This window comes from Aspergillus saccharolyticus (genome assembly GCF_003184585.1).
Source record: "Aspergillus saccharolyticus JOP 1030-1 unplaced genomic scaffold BP01scaffold_21, whole genome shotgun sequence".
Lineage (NCBI taxonomy): Eukaryota > Fungi > Ascomycota > Eurotiomycetes > Eurotiales > Aspergillaceae > Aspergillus > Aspergillus saccharolyticus.
Genome location: NW_020290631.1, coordinates 432,463 through 447,591, shown reverse-complemented (window position 1 = coordinate 447,591; position 15,129 = coordinate 432,463). Strand labels below are relative to the sequence as shown.

General features: G+C 55.0%; 7 protein-coding genes across 7 annotated transcripts; 3 read left to right on the top strand and 4 right to left on the bottom strand.

The window, feature by feature from the left end:
• Positions 1–570: 570 nt before the first annotated feature.
• On the bottom strand, positions 571–2,179 carry BP01DRAFT_87328 (cyclin family protein). Its single transcript, XM_025580190.1, has one exon. It carries the CDS (start codon positions 2,017–2,019, stop codon positions 667–669), a length of 1,353 nt encoding a protein of 450 aa, XP_025430308.1. The 5' UTR covers positions 2,020–2,179; the 3' UTR covers positions 571–666.
• On the bottom strand, positions 2,180–3,089 carry BP01DRAFT_87327 (uncharacterized protein). The gene has a single exon (XM_025580189.1). It carries the CDS (start codon positions 2,901–2,903, stop codon positions 2,340–2,342), a length of 564 nt encoding a protein of 187 aa, XP_025430307.1. The 5' UTR covers positions 2,904–3,089; the 3' UTR covers positions 2,180–2,339.
• Positions 3,090–3,314: 225 nt separating this feature from the next.
• xgeA (putative endoglucanase) lies at positions 3,315–4,698 on the bottom strand. Its single transcript, XM_025573506.1, has 2 exons — positions 3,910–4,698; positions 3,315–3,850 (listed from the first exon to the last, which is right to left on the bottom strand). The coding sequence occupies exons 1-2, from the start codon at positions 4,224–4,226 to the stop codon at positions 3,451–3,453; spliced, it is 717 nt and encodes a 238-aa protein (XP_025430306.1). The 5' UTR covers positions 4,227–4,698; the 3' UTR covers positions 3,315–3,450.
• A 1,338-nt stretch (positions 4,699–6,036) lies between these two features.
• erg2 (C-8 sterol isomerase ERG2) lies at positions 6,037–7,091 on the top strand. The gene is made up of 3 exons (XM_025572743.1): positions 6,037–6,335; positions 6,397–6,423; positions 6,526–7,091. The coding sequence occupies exons 1-3, from the start codon at positions 6,053–6,055 to the stop codon at positions 6,861–6,863; spliced, it is 648 nt and encodes a 215-aa protein (XP_025430305.1). The 5' UTR covers positions 6,037–6,052; the 3' UTR covers positions 6,864–7,091.
• A 122-nt stretch (positions 7,092–7,213) lies between these two features.
• Positions 7,214–8,714, top strand: BP01DRAFT_357942 (putative PP-loop ATPase superfamily protein). The gene has a single exon (XM_025575311.1). It carries the CDS (start codon positions 7,344–7,346, stop codon positions 8,556–8,558), a length of 1,215 nt encoding a protein of 404 aa, XP_025430304.1. The 5' UTR covers positions 7,214–7,343; the 3' UTR covers positions 8,559–8,714.
• Positions 8,715–9,195: 481 nt separating this feature from the next.
• BP01DRAFT_299030 (putative Ras guanyl-nucleotide exchange factor RasGEF) lies at positions 9,196–13,528 on the bottom strand (the record flags this gene model as incomplete). Its single annotated transcript, XM_025571934.1, has 8 exons — positions 9,196–9,751; positions 9,977–10,030; positions 10,080–10,156; positions 10,209–10,637; positions 10,692–12,126; positions 12,503–12,692; positions 12,761–13,082; positions 13,283–13,528. 8 exons carry the CDS (start codon positions 13,526–13,528, stop codon positions 9,196–9,198), a joined length of 3,309 nt encoding a protein of 1,102 aa, XP_025430303.1.
• A 1,058-nt stretch (positions 13,529–14,586) lies between these two features.
• On the top strand, positions 14,587–15,001 carry BP01DRAFT_87219 (uncharacterized protein). Its single transcript, XM_025580187.1, has one exon. It carries the CDS (start codon positions 14,640–14,642, stop codon positions 14,865–14,867), a length of 228 nt encoding a protein of 75 aa, XP_025430302.1. The 5' UTR covers positions 14,587–14,639; the 3' UTR covers positions 14,868–15,001.
• Positions 15,002–15,129: the final 128 nt, after the last annotated feature.

Here is a 15,129-nt window from a genome sequence, read left to right as displayed (position 1 = left end):
GAAAGGGATTGATCTGATCAAAAGACCCATACTCATTGTCTCCAGAAAATAAATGGTTGAAGGGACATTGGGTACATTGAGGGGAACACAACATCTCCGAGTCACCGCCAAGCCGATCCGACCCCGGGTCTCTTGGCCGAACTCGGTCGGACCTGAGTTCATTGGCCCGCGCACTGCTATTTCCGGCCTCGCTCCACGGTTGCCTGCCTTGGCGAGAATACGAGGATAATTGCGGAGTATTGGATAAGTACCTACTACGTAGTCACCTGTGTCTATCATCAATTTCTTCCATTATGATCATCGTACCTGACAACTAAGTGTACTTCGAACTAATTGACTACATAACTGATTCCCCATCAGAGTATATATCCATCCAGCCCTCCATCCATTCTGAAACACCCAGATCCAAATATAAATACCCAAAAAATACAATAATTGCCAGAACCACGTCCGAATCAGGGGGGAAAAAAACATCAACGCCAGCGGAATGCAGACAGTAGCGAGTGTCGGGGTATTGAAAGATTGTTCGTAATTGGCGGGTGAGCGCAACACCACCGTGCTTTTTGCAAAATCAATGCATAACCTTGAAGGAGCAGAAAAAAAAAAACATTAAAATATCATCATGCCACAAACGCTTGATCACGAGACCAGCTCCATGATCTATACTTAGTGTCGACGACCGCCCATGTAGGACCCAGCGGCGGTGGCGAGGAAACGCGCCACGAAGCCATGACCGCCGCTCGCGACCGGGTGAGCGGGGCCGTGGGGATGCGCGCCGTGGCCAGAATACCCGAGACGCATCTTCTTGCTGGACTGCGTCGGCGCCAGACCCTCCTCCAGGGGCAATCGATCCCCCAGAAATCCATCGTCCACCACGCGCACAGGCCCGGCGTCTTCAAAGCTGGTGATTGAGCTGGAGGTCCGCAGACTTGCCGGAGTGCCAGCCCGCGAACTGGGCGCCAGGCTGGACGCCCGCGAGCTCAAGGATGTCGCCGTCTCCGTGCGGGACAACCCCGGTACATCCTGCACCGCCGGAGGAGAACCGGACATGCGACCGCGCGATGTAGGACGTCGCCGGCCGGTCGGGTAGGGGTGGTAGCGGTCGGCCCCGGCCTCCGCCAAGGATGGCGCGGGTGAGCTCTGGGAGCTTGAAACGGACGAGACAGACGACAGGGAGGACAGAGACAAAGATGAGGTAGGGCTGGCTGGCAGCATCCGTCGCTCAGCTGGCTGGTACCCAGCATCCGGCATCTGTCGACGGGCGTCCAGTTTCTGACGCCGAAGTCGGGAGCTCAGGAGATCCGTGGAGGAGTGGAAGCGACGCCAGTCTCGCGAGTGGCGGCGATCTGCTTCACGCTGCTGCTGCTGCTGCTGTTGTTGCTGGTAGCGGTGGCGGATCGGGGCCAGGAATGGCTCCAGGTGCTGCAGCAGATCGGCCTCGGTGACGCGAGTGTCCCAGTCGAGCAGGAAAAGCAGCTGGCGCTCCATGAGGTTGACCTCAGGCAGGGGAAAGGCGAATCCGTCATAGCCCTTGACGGCGGTGTACCGCGCCCAGTGCTTGTTCTTCGGGCTCGAGTCGTTCAAATTCTTGGCTGCAAGGATGAGCGACGCGAGGAAGATGCGGTGGACGGTGCAGCGCATGCCCTTGGCTACGGGGGGCAGACGGGAACGCAACCGGGCCAGATACACCAGGGAGGTCATCAAGGTGGGCACCTGCACCTGTGATCGAGCAACCAATGAAGCGATAAACGTTTCGACGGAGGGCAGAGGGGGTAAGCTCGCATCCATGGGGGGTGTGCTGGGAGGAGTGGGCTGGCCGTGGGCTTGTTGTGCCGTCACATGCGGCTCGCAGCGGATGACCTGTGAGGCCTGCTCGGCCAGGTGCGCTACCATCCCTCGCGACACTGGCTGCATGACAAATTCATGCAGCGCTGCCCGGTGCAGATCCAGCGTTGGCGTTGCAGCGGACGCCATATTGGGGGTGCTGCTGGAGTAGTGGAGGTGGGGTTGAACAGTCATCGTGCACAAGATAGTAGGGAGTGAAACGAGAACACCACCCAAGTGTGGGAAAGCTACTCTGTAGACTGGCTGTCGTGGAGGCGATATTAAAGTAGGTGAAGGAGTATACGTCAGTCCTGCCAGCAGGAGAGGAATGCGTGGTTGTCGAGTCAACTGTAGTCGGGGATGCGATCGCTATGGGGATGCCGTGAGACGGGATTTGAGACACGGAGTGGATGCCGGAAGTCGGGCCAGAGAGGTGTAAAAAAAAGAGAGAGAGGGAGAGAGAGAGACCGTTCTGAGACGAGGAGGCCGATTAAGCTGGTAGTGGTGGAACCCCGTTAGGAAAGAAAGGAATGGAACTGTTGACGATATTGATGATATTGATGAAGAGAGTGTACCACCAGCCAGCGAAGAGAGCTTGATATAAGTGACAAAGCCCTAGTTAGGAGGGCGCCTGCGCGCAACACACAAAAAAAGGCTGGTGCTGCAAGGACGGAGACGCGCAGAGTATGCATGAGGGGCAGACTGACTCCAAACTGTTTCTCTTTGCTGCTGCAACATGCTACAAACCCCCAGTGAGTGGTCACGGGCTGCAGGGGGCTGCATGGGCTGCATGGCTCACGCAGGGCCGATCGTCGGGGATTTGGCGCGCGCCAGCCTGAGATGCGGCAGTGATTGGAGCAGCCACGAGATGCAGGAATCAAGGGTTGGCAGGTCAGCGCGTCGACGCCACGATCCTGGCACGCGTGAAGGACCAACTGACTGGTGGAGAGTCGAGGGAGTCCAGTGCCTGGGAAATGTCGAGAATGGTCGAGAGTCGACGCCAACCAAGGGCTGTCATTCCAATGCGCGCTCAACGCAGGGTTACCCGTCTTGCGATCTTGCCAGTCCAGTCGGGGCATTCATTCATTGAACTGCCAATTGCGGCTTGTACTGTAGGGTTGGGGCATGGGGGCAAGGGAGGAGATGACGCCGCCGGCTACACTAATTTAGCTGCTGCACTTGCCGTACTTAAGCGCCCGCACCATCGCTGATGCTGCTATTCTTGTCCGGATTTCCAGCTGGGGAAAGTTATATTTAGAGGAACAGAATTGATTGATTGATGATAAGTACTTTAACTACTCATCTAACCGCCAAACTAGTAGCTTACTGTATAGTTTGTTTCAACTGCAATAGTAGTAGGATGTTATATTCAGATGCATTGAATGTATGTCCAGGACAAATTAATAAACAGATAATGAGAGGGAGAGAAGGAGCGTAGTGAGTAGAACATCTTCGGGAGCCCTAGTATAAACTCCTACTCTGGCCCTCGTCTGGTATCCTATCTAGGAGCTGAAACACAGCGCCTACATTCTCCCCTCCTCCCCACCCCACCACCGCCGCCTCCTGTCAAGCTCCGTCCGTCCACGCACCACGGTTGGAGATCTTTCGTAACACTCAACGTCTGATTTACGCAATAGAGACGGAGTACTCGGAGACGGTCAACTTGGCGTCGGAGCCAGTGAAGGGCTCGGTACCGGCCTCAAGGGTGGTCAGGTAGAGGCTGTCAGAGAGACCCTCGTACTCGACCAGGTAGTTGTAGAAGTCCATGAGGTCACCGCAGAAGTCCTCGGTGGTCGAGCTGGCGACGAAGCTGTAGACGGTGGTGTCCCCGTTGGGGCCGGAGTACAGATCCCAGGTGACGCCGGACAGCGTCGGGGTGGCGACGGTCGAGCCAGTCGACGAGATGGGGCCAGCACCGCCCAGGGCAGCAAGCCAGATCATGATCTCGTACTTGTTCGAGCCGCTGGCCGATTCGGCCAGGAATGTGTCGTAAGAGACGTCGGCGACGATGCTCGAGCCGGAGTATCTATCCATTCGGGTCAGTTGCCGTCTCCCCGCCCGGCACATAAAAAACAAGCCACTTACGACCACTTCCAGCTGGTAGGAATGCTGGAGATACTCTTCAGGGTCTGAGGAGTGAAGGTCAGAGCGGCGTTGGCATAGCTCTTGACGCTTGAGCTGCCACCGGACCAGGACCAGCTGGTGTGCCAGGCGATGGTGTCGCCGCTGGCCGAGTCGACTCCAGTGCACTGGGAGCCGGTACCGGAGCTCTCACCCCAGAGATCGTTGTACAGGGTGAAGTCACCGGCGGTGACGGATCCGTACTGCTCGCAGAAGTCACTGCGGCGCTGGAGGGTAGCAGCCGAGGCCAGAGTGGCGAGAGAAAGAAGGGAAAGCTTCATGTTGAAGAGATGGTGGAATAAGGAAAGACAATCGGTCGGTTGGTAAGATTCAAATGTGCGATCAACGTCCACTGTTCAAGAATGAATGATTTCTGACCGGATGCCAGGTAGACGAGGTTCTCTTTAAATACAAATCCCACATGGCACCACCCCGAGATGAGATGGCTGAATAGCCGGTTCGTCTGGGCCGTGAGGTCAATCGAGCAGAAACACTCAGGGAGGGGGGGAGGGGGAATTAGTCCCTCCACCTGGGAAAAGCATTGAGACCTGAGCAGTCAGCATGAGTGAGTGAAGCCTTCCAGCTGGTGGACCACGAGGGCGGAGACCGATAGGGTCAATTATCGAGTCATGTCTGGATATGAAACGGTTCCACAGGATGCTCCGTGCAAAGAGAAGCAGCCAACGGTCGACACATCCAGTCAAAGAACGTCAAGAACGGGGTGAAATCAGGGGAGACAAGTGGATTCGTCACCTTTCATTTCCCTGGTCCGTTTCGCATTCGATAAGGGGAGAGGCCGGATAAATTGCGTCTCGGCGACCGACGTCCGCCCCTCGTCCAGAACGGGGCGTAATCGAAGTCGATCCAAGGCCCGACCTCGAACCAATGCTATTTTTATGGACGGAAAAACCGGATAGGAGGGGTTAATATTTCATGCTCATATTATGTGGAATGGATATTGATGGGTTTGGATGGGTTTGGATGGGGTCGGAGAAAAGAGGATGTCTGCCCGTGCACCAGGTGCGGTGGGACGGAGAGGGGATCCATTCTGATGGGATTTTCACCACTCTCAAGGATACAAGGATAACTATCAATGGATGGAAAAAAAATCTAGCAAGTCAGTAAATCCAGCAATTCAAGATGACAGCATTGTATCTCCTGGAGACATCAGATCGAATACTCGCGGAATATAGCGATGAAACCCACTCAGTCGTAACAAGGTTCCGACTGACGTGTAGTTTAATGGCAGTGGCCAAGATCCGCCTCGATTCTTGCAGAGAGGCTAATAACTACCTAGTCTCCTGTCTCACGATGGCTAAAGCTAAGCATTAACAGGACAACCGAAGCTAGTCGGAGTAGCTTCTCCGTGAGGTCTAGATTGGTTCGGGGGGGGGGGGGGGGCAAATTGGAGAGACATCCAAGATACTCCGTACATCCCACCATCCATAGGTTCTTCCGGGAAGAAGAACATACACCGTACAGTGGCACTACCTGGCTATCTACATACGGTGTAGGTGTTTACAAGCATTCCGGGTCATTTAGCCGGAGACTGCACAGCTTCTAGCGCAGTTCGACCCCAGTCTCTCATCCATGTTTACTGCTTAGTTAGCGATGAGTGACATGTCATTCACATGCATTGAAATCCTTCAATCTCCACCGCGAGTTCGGAGGTTCGGTGGGTGGGCAAAGACAACCGAATTAAATTGGACCCTCATCGAAGCAACGGGGTCGAGAGCTTGGTACCGCTTGCTATCGCTTTGGGGCCTGAAGGTGTAGGTAGGTATCCACTGAAGTTGATGAGAAGGGGATTTCAAGGAACAAAAGAGTCAATGCAGTGTCTCGAGCAGTTGACACCTCAGGCTGCAGGATTACCTCAGACGGATAAGCGCGTCCTGACTAAGCCGTGCATCCCCAGCTCCATCCCATCTTCACTAAACCCAATCAGGAATCGCAGGGGGTGGGAGCAGAAAAACAATCCTATCCATCGGCCCATCACTCTTCAGTTCCCTGAATAACTCCCTGGTTCCTATCTCTTCTCCCACGCACTCCACCCGGTCAATTGCGCTCGTGTGAGACAGCAATTTGCCTCTTCCCCCCCCCCCCCACCATGCGCGCCATCAGCTTCGCCGTGGCCCTCCTGGCCCTCTTCTCCGGCCTGTACAACTACCTGAACGCCCGGCTGGAGCAATTCTACATCTTCGACCCAACCCACCTGCACGACCTCTCCACGCGCGCCATTGCCGCTCACGGTAACGACACCCGCGCCGTGGTTAACTACATCGTCTCCGAGTTGGATGAGAAGATTCCCGGCACGCACATCAACCACGATGAGGAATGGGTCTTCAACAACGCGGGCGGTGCCATGGGCGCCATGTACATCATCCATGCTAGTGCGTATTCTTCCCGGGAGCTATATTTACCAGCATGCCGACTAACCCTCTTGCTTGATAGGTATCACGGAGTACCTGATCATTTTCGGTAATCTCACCCGTCCGGAGGATCTCCACCCCCTCCACTCCCCTCGTATCTCCTGGCTGGCATCATCAGTAGTCACACAGTCATAAACTAACACCATGGAAGGAACCGCCATTGGCACAGAGGGCCACACCGGCCGCCACACAGCCGACGACTACTTCAACATCCTCCAGGGCACGCAGCTCGCCTACGTGCCCGGCTCCTACGAACCCGAGGTCTACCCGCAGGGCAGCGTGCACCACCTGCGCCGCGGCGAGGTCAAGCAGTACAAGATGGACGCCTCGTGCTTCGCGCTCGAGTACGCCCGCGGCTGGATCCCGCCCATGCTGTTCTTCGGGTATGCCGACACCTTCTCCAGCACGCTCGACTTCCCGACGCTGTGGGCCACCTCGCGCATCACCGGGCGGGAGATGATTTCCAACCTGTTGAAGGGAAAGATGTAAACCCTGGTGACTGCAGCAGTCAAAGACACCCTGGAGCGATTGTACGATGAGGGCAGAAACAAAATGGGTATGATGTGTCTTCTTGGAGTGTCTAGAATAGACTGGTGGTCGGTGGACCTTTCTTTTCCAGTCGGGGCTTGGAGTTTGGCCGATCAATGTTCATAAGTAAACTTTTAATGTATGACTCGATAGTTATGAATATTCCAGGAGGTACTTCGAGAGATGAGCAGTAATTATGGCGGTTGAACAAACCAAACAAAGCAAACGCATTCTGACTAATCTCCGCCCTCCACGCCTCTTATCGATAAGAAATTCCATCCCTCCAGCGTGTGTGTCCGCCTCCAGAAAATTGCCTCCCCACTTTTTCAAATGCTCTTCTTCCTCGATCGACATTCAGCGAAACAATAAGAAACCCTGCTCACTCCCGAACTTCACGCGTTCAATCTCATTGGCAAGCGAGGCAAGCCGGAAGAAAGCAACATGCCCCCCACCCCGTGCGCGAACTGCCACGCGGACCGCGCGGTGATCATCCGCCCGAAGAACCGCCAGAAGCTGTGCCGGCAGTGCTTCCTCAACATCTTCGAGACGGAAGTGCACGAGACGATCACGGCCACAAAACTTTTCCAGCGGGGCGAGCGGGTGGCGATCGGCGCCAGCGGCGGCAAGGACAGCACGGTGCTGGCGTCGGTGCTGAAGACGTTGAACGAGCGGTACGACTACGGGCTGCAGCTGACGCTGCTTTCGATCGACGAGGGCATCAAGGGCTACCGCGACGACAGTCTGGAAACGGTGAAGCGGAACGCGGAGCAGTACGCGATGCCGCTGGTGATTTTGGGCTACGGCGAGCTGTACGGCTGGACGATGGACCAGGTGGTGGCGCAGGTGGGCAAGAAGGGCAACTGCACGTACTGCGGCGTGTTTCGGCGGCAGGCGCTGGACCGCGGTGCGGAGCGGCTGGGCATCAAGCACGTGGTGACGGGCCACAACGCGGACGATGTCGCGGAGACGGTCATGATGAACCTGCTGCGCGGGGACCTGCCGCGGCTGGCGCGCGGCACGAGTATCGTGACGGGCTCCGCGGCCAGCGAGATCAAGCGCAGCAAGCCGCTCAAGTATGCCTACGAGAAGGAGATCGTGCTGTACGCCCACCACAAGCAGCTGGATTATTTCAGCACCGAGTGCATCTACTCGCCCGAGGCGTTCCGGGGCAGTGCGCGCACGCTGATCAAGGATCTCGAGAAGATCCGCCCGAGCTCGATTCTGGATATCGTGCGCAGCGGTGAGGAGATGGCCGAGCTGGTGCCAAGTGAGGTGCGCGGCGGCGCGGCGGCGGATGAGGAGGCGGCGGAGACGACCGGGTGTGGGAGTCAGGGAGGGAGTGGCCGGACGAGGGGCGGCGAGATGGCGGAGATGGAGAGGAAGCTGGCCGAGGATGAGGCGGCCGCGGACCGCGAGACGGAGGTGACGCTGGCTACGGCGCCGGCTGCCCGGCGCAAGAAGAACGCAGTCAAGTCACAGGTCCTGGGCAAGTGTGAGCGCTGTGGGTATATCTCCAGTCAGCGCGTGTGCAAGGCGTGTACTCTGCTGGAGGGGTTGAATAAGAACCGGCCGCGCACGGCGATTGAGATGGAGGAGAGCTTGGAGGAGAGCAGTTCGACGCTGCGGCGGCTGGAAAAGGTCGAGCTGGGAGGATAGGCGCAATACTAGGCCGAATCATGAGGTATGAGAGACGAGACATGAATCAGGTGCATCATGTGCGCATTCTAAAGATAACACCAACCACATCCGCCATGCTTGCTCCCAGCAGTTGCACCTTAAGTAGTAATATATATATCCGACCTCCACCCGGAGCATAAATTTACCGACATAGACACTCACTTAGCTACTTTGGCATGAACTATAGTACGAAGTACGAAGTATTCTCGAGAGCTATTCATCCTTTTTTAGTTCAGTACCAAAAACATCAACCCAAAAACCAGATATAGACAAATTCAAATGAAACCCACCCAAACTCCATTCCCTCATGCAAATCACATAATATACTATATAGTACACCCCCATCTCCAGCTCAAACAGATTCCCACTCCAAAACCACCTGTTTATACAAATACAACCCCTACGCTCTTCAACTGTCCAAATCCCCTCCCAACTCAATCCCATGTCCTGGGGATAATCCCAACCGATACCCGGGGGACAACCCAATCCAACCCCAATCATCCAACTTATCCCTATTCCCCCAGCCCAGCCCAGCTAGCCCAGCCCAGGCCATCTCACATCCACGCCATAACATCCTTCCGGTCTCTTTCCTCCACCAAAAATGAAAAAAACCTCTTCAATTCGCCTTCCCCTCCCCCTCAACCGGCAAATCCAACCCCACCCTTCTCGCCGTCAACCGGATCCTCTCCTCCTCATCCAACCAACTTCCCGGATTGTACCGCTCAATCAACGCGGCGTACTGCCGTTGGGCGCGCGCGTACTGCGCGAATTGCTCTGCCTCCTGGAGGCGGCTGTGGAGGATGATCTCGGATTCCGAGTCATTCGATGATGACGCAGACGACTCCGAAGCGGGGTTCTTGTACAGAGCGCGCACGCTGGCGTGCAAGGGGGTGGACTTGTTCAACGTCCGGCGGGGGAGTTCGCGGAGGATGGCGCGGTAGGTAGTTTTTATGGAGGGGATCACTGGTGTGGACATTTTGAGGGTGGGGGTCGCTGGTTTTTGGGTGGGTGGGTGGTTGTGATGTGTGGTGTTTTGAGAGGAAGTTCGGTTGTTAATGTTAGTTGTTTGTCGTGAGGGTAGCTGCGTAGCTCGTGGACTTTGTTTGCGCAAACAGGAGGTAGATGTGGATGGAGGTATAGTTTGCGCGAAGGCCTGCCGAGTCGCTCGCTCACTTGACTTATCGGCTTCGGAGGCAATGTGGACGATGTCTCACGTGATACTCCCCAAACCCACCAATCCACCGATCCACCGATCGATTCAAACTACTATTTCTAGAATCTGGCGAACCTGACTAGCTAGTAGCTAGTAGCTAGCTATCTAGCTACTGAAGTGTTATAACTACATGTCTCAGTGTATGTATGTATGTATGTATGTATGTATGGATGTATGTATGTACATCATCAAACGACGATCGTTACATTCATGTCTCGTCAGCCTGCGTCTGCGCCTGCTGTATCTCCGTAGTGGTCATTATACGCCCCGGGGCCTGTCCTTAGGACCGCAACCAGCCAAACTTCTTTCGTCCGGGTTCACCGCCAGCGGAGGGTTCTACCTGCATACTGCGTGCATACAGGTCCTGTAATCGTCAGATGGCGCTCATATCCCCTAAAAAAAAAAAAAGGACGTACCTCTTCATCACCAGACAGCTTGATGTCCAAGATCAGCCGCGTCACTTCGTCGAACTTGGCAAGGTGTGGGTATGGCGTCTTCTGGCTCCGTTGGATGCCCAGCACGACCTCGCCCATCACCTCGAATTTGCGCCAGTTGATTCGGGTCTTCGTGTCGCCCACAAAGGTCCGGTTGCCCTCCTCGGCGGACACCAGATCGCGGCGGTGCAGCGGCAGGAACGGGATTCGCTCTGCGAATGAGTTGTCCCACGCCAGGCGGTATGCAAAGTGGCTCTTTTGTGTGCCCATGAGGATGACCAGCCTCATGAAGTCCTTCTGCGTCTGCATCGGCACTAGCTCTCGCGTCTGCGAGAGTCGGTGCACCGGCGTTCCATTAATTCCAGCAATCAGAGCCCCAAGCGAATTGTAGTTGTTCAGTCGTCGGAGTTTCTGTTGAGCATTAGACGCAGCACACACGGCAAACCTTCTATGGCAAACACTCACAAATGCAATATTCATAAACTTCTCCAGCGCCTTGGCCCGGTGTTTCGGCTTGTCCCGCAGGAGTATGACACTCGCCACGAAGAACGCCACGTGGTTGAATTGTTTGATCATCCGATTGACATGCTTGAGACTCTGAATCTTGTCCTTGTCGGCACCCGTGATGCTGACATGTCTGACGAGGTCCCGTGGGCGAAAGGAATTGAACATGATCCAGTCAATGCGCGTCAGTTCGCGAGCGAAATCTTCATCGGGTATTTCCATGAACTGTCGCCATTGCACCTTTGTCAGCGGCACGCGGGGCGTCAGGTCCAAAAGTCGGGCCTCTTTCTGGGCCGAATCGATGTTGAGGGCTGTGAATGACTGGCTTGCAACTGTCCCGGGCTTCTCAGCGGTGAACGAATTCGACATCGACGCCGACAGCCTCGAACCGGACTCCAGTGCACCCTCGCTAAGGTCTAATGCACTCATACTGTAGATAGGATCCTCCTCCTCTTCATCACCCTCATCGCTCAGCGGAGGGGGTCCGAGGAAGATCGACGGCGAGCTTCGACCTGAGTATTGAAGAGCGGGCTCGGTGGCATCCATCTCTGGCACCTCACCATCTCTGAACGGCCACCCAATATTATCATCTTCCGTACTGGCCTCGAGATATGACGAGATTTCCTTGGCAGCAAACATATAGAAATGGCTCTTTTCAAGGTTGGCAACAAACTCGGTGATTAGTCTCTGCGTCTTGGGATACGCCAAGTCGCCCGGATACTCCGATACCCACTGAGCCAGGACAGTCAAAAGTCTTAGTTGGTCAGCGATGCGCGTGAGCTGATCCGAAATCTCTCGCTCGTTGCGTTCGAACCGATTGATCAGAGCGGTCAGCAAGGACGAAGGGGCGGCGAATTTGCGGTACAAGCACAGGAAGATCGACGCAAACTTAGAGTCGTGCTTCGACATTGGCTGCGCAACCAACCGATCCACGAGCTCATCGAAGGTGAAGCCATTCTCATGGGAAGAGCTCTCACTCGGCGTTTTATCTTTGCTTCCAGGACTTGAAGGGATACTTCGAGGCCCGTCCATCTCTTCCCCCATTTCAATGAAGCTACTGAAGGCGTCCGACCCGCCACTGTTGCGCCAGGCGGCATGAAGCCGATGCTGTCGATTGAAATCCTTTCCGGGGGATGACTCTCCCGCAATGGACGGCTTGCGCTGGTTCAGTCGTCCTGAGGGAGGCGTGTGTGGTCGAAGGGGGTGAGAATTGCTTCGGGCATAGCGCGGGCCCTGTCCATTAGAGGTGGGTGAGTCGGTCAGTTGGCGATCTATACCGTACCCATCGATCCCCGAGTCCAGAGCTCCTGCTATTGGGCCGCCTGCGGCTCCCGAGAACACGGTTGTGGGGTTTTCTGAGTTGGCCCGACTATGACGCCAGCCTGGTGTGACAGTCCTGCCAGAGGAGCGCTCCTCAGCTATAGCAAGCAGTTAGCATCCATACCGAAGGTCCTAGTCCGTCGCAAAAGCCAAGAAAAATCTGGGTGGCGTTGTTGCTGCTGCGCCTGCATTCTGGGGACGAGGCGGGTCTCCGAAGTCCGCCGGTGAACGCTTGCCGTCGGCCGAGCCGCGGACTAGCGCGACATACGGTGGAGTGCTCTGGACGGACCACAGCCGACACCGACATCACAGAGGCAATTGTGGATATTTCATGACTATGGCAAACATACTCCGAGACACTGACGGTGCACACAAGGCATTTCTTGTGCGCACCGTCCGTAACGTAGACTCGATCTGAATTCAAGGAAATGGGCAAGAGAAGTCCAGTAAACTTACCATTTCTGTCGCTAATGACCGATCGCAGAACCAGTGCGATGCACATCTTCTGCGACCGTGGCGAATCGGGTGAGGTCCGGAGAATCTCATAGCCATCCAGAACTGGCTCAATTGGGCTGTTGGGTGGTTGAATGTCGCATTTACTTGCGACCAGTCGAAAAGGTATGGAAGAGGCGTCCAAGGAGGCTACAGACGTCAGAATACCACTCTCCATCACGATCGATAGACCTGTCACTCGGAAAAAGGAAACAAACCTAGTAGTTCCTTAATGGTAGAAAGGCTCCCAGGCTGCGTCACGTCGTGGAGAACAAGCACACCGTCCACGGAAGGGGGTGTATCGCCGCCTAACCGTGGCCACTGGACCTCGCCATTACTTCCGATCGAGATCTCAAGGGTATCAATCTCCAGTAACCGAACGAGGTAGACTGTGCCATCAAGGGACATCTTCTTTGTAGTTGTGCGGGACGCGAGAGAATGTTTCATATCCAGTGCGCTTTCGATGAAGGTTGATTTCCCCACATGGTCTGGCCCAACCACAGCGATGCTCACATGGGGGAAGTTCGGTTTCGGTGCGGGCTGCGTCAAGAACCATGATCAGACAGGTACGCGTTATGTTGCAAGATAGAGCTCACCTCGTTGCTGACGTATGCTGATGGGGTGCCATTTTCTCCGCTTTGGTTGGACAGTTGCTGCTTCACCTGCCACAAGGCTAGCTGTCAATCTACCAAGCCAGATAATATATTCTGGGAAAAGACCATAAGGAAGGACTAGCTCACTTCGTCACCCGGAGCAGCGGACAAGCTCTTGTTCCTTCCCGCCGTTGGCGACAATTCATCTTCCTCCATCAGAGTCCGATCCGGTTTGACTGAACTGTAAGTCACTCTGGCCGGATCGAGCTTATACAGGCCCCCAGCGGGAGCGGAGATGGTGCGGTTCAGGAGCCCCGGTCTCTGCGGGACGGGCGCAGCCTCGGCTCTGTCGCTGGACACCGCTCGCTCTCTGTTCGGAAATTGGGAATTCATGAAGGATTGTTATAGGAGGGGCAAGGACGATGCGCGAACGGGTGGACAGTGGCCGCGGGGCAGATGAGGGTCCGATCGAGCAAACACACAAGGTGCGACAGCGTGAGGTTTCAACGGCTAGGTAAGTGAGGGAAGCGGACACAACAGCTCATCCATTGTCGCTTGCAGAAGGGTGACGGAGGATAGTGCAGCAATTGGAATTCGTGATGTACCGCAGTTAATTGATCAGACAGGGGCAATTAAAATGAGATAATAAAAAAAAAAAAAAAAAGCGTCAGATCAAAGACGAGGAGTAGTTAGGGCCGGTTCAGTTGAAGGGGGGTGAGGAATCTTTTGTTTGGTCGAATTTCCGCCGCCCGTTGTCTGGCCCGCGAGGTTGTTCTTTTTTTCTCTTCCGTTTCTGATTGGTCTCTCCCGCAGCCGTAACAAGAGACCTAGTAATCCAGCTGAACCCCTCGTAAGAATATGATGAGCGATTCCAGAGGGAGGTCGGACAGGCAGACGAGAGTTCTGTTGCAAGAATCGAATGGGACAAGGAGGAACGGGCTATGGAGGAGGAGGAGGAGACAGAGGGGAGAGCGGAACAGGTCGGTCAAGGGTGCAGTGCAATGAATCGGAGAAGAAAGGTGAGAGAGTCTGGAGAGACAAAGATCGCAGTGACAACTGGGGGCCGAGTAGGCAGAGGGCCTAGTCCTGGCTAACTCGGTCGGACTGTAGGAGTAGATTGTGACTGCGGAGGATTGCGATTAAAATTAGCAACACGAGGCAGTACATGAACTGACGCTCCGGACTCGGTCATCCACTACTCCTGACGGTCAGACAGGGGCCAGACAAGAGATAAGGGAGGAAAGAAATGAAGGGGGAGACAGAAGAAGGAAGAAAGAAAGAACGAGAGAGAAATTCAATAAGGAAGAGTAGAGATTAAAGAGTAGAGTAAGGTTGTCGTCAAAGATGTAATAGTAAAGTTGTGAGGTACGGGAAGTTTTCCCTCCCGTAAGTTAACGACAAAGCGATTGAATCATCCCATCCCATCCCATCCCATCCCATCCCATCCCATCCCACTATCACATCCCCCTCTCCTCTCCAACATATTCCCATCAAGGTACGCGGCATGAGCCAAGGATCAGCCACAATTTACATCACACCCCCCGTAAGATTCTCTATCTTGCTCTCTCTCTCTCTCTCGATTAACAGTGGGAAGAACAGCCGCGGCAGACAATCCCTGCAAATGACTCTTCGCAAATGCTCACTCAGTCACTGCCCCCGCTCCCACTCGAGAAAAGTCGACAGTCCAACTGATCTTCAAATCCCCAGAAATGCGAACCAGCAACGCGGGTGATTCTAATTATGCTATTGGTAGGCTGACCCCAGATTATCCGCGCAATACGGGCAGTGATTGGTCCCTCTGATTTCCCCAGAGTCTGGAATCACCTACTGGGTATGATCATTTGACCCAAAGTGCTCCATCCACGGCGATCCGCCTGCGTGGCGGCAAAACAGCTTATCTGGTCGACACCTTCGGCTGTTGTAGCTTCCCCCCGGCTCGGAGCTGAGCTACGCTACGCTATACTGTGTAGTGTGTACACGTGGTGTCTTCTCAT

Bases quoted from the DNA above. Each gene is read 5' to 3' on its own strand.
- BP01DRAFT_357942 (XM_025575311.1), top strand. From the start codon at position 7,344: ATGCCCCCCACCCCGTGCGCGAACTGCCACGCGGACCGCGCGGTGATC.
- erg2 (XM_025572743.1), top strand. From the start codon at position 6,053: ATGCGCGCCATCAGCTTCGCCGTGGCCCTCCTGGCCCTCTTCTCCGGC. The intron at 6,336-6,396 runs GTGCGTATTCTT...CTTGCTTGATAG, and splicing joins CATGTACATCATCCATGCTA to GTATCACGGAGTACCTGATC. The intron at 6,424-6,525 runs GTAATCTCACCC...ACACCATGGAAG, and splicing joins GGAGTACCTGATCATTTTCG to GAACCGCCATTGGCACAGAG.
- BP01DRAFT_87219 (XM_025580187.1), top strand. From the start codon at position 14,640: ATGAGCCAAGGATCAGCCACAATTTACATCACACCCCCCGTAAGATTC.
- BP01DRAFT_87328 (XM_025580190.1), bottom strand. From the start codon at position 2,019: ATGACTGTTCAACCCCACCTCCACTACTCCAGCAGCACCCCCAATATG.
- BP01DRAFT_87327 (XM_025580189.1), bottom strand. From the start codon at position 2,903: ATGCCCCGACTGGACTGGCAAGATCGCAAGACGGGTAACCCTGCGTTG.
- xgeA (XM_025573506.1), bottom strand. From the start codon at position 4,226: ATGAAGCTTTCCCTTCTTTCTCTCGCCACTCTGGCCTCGGCTGCTACC. The intron at 3,851-3,909 runs GTAAGTGGCTTG...CCGAATGGATAG, and splicing joins CCTACCAGCTGGAAGTGGTC to ATACTCCGGCTCGAGCATCG.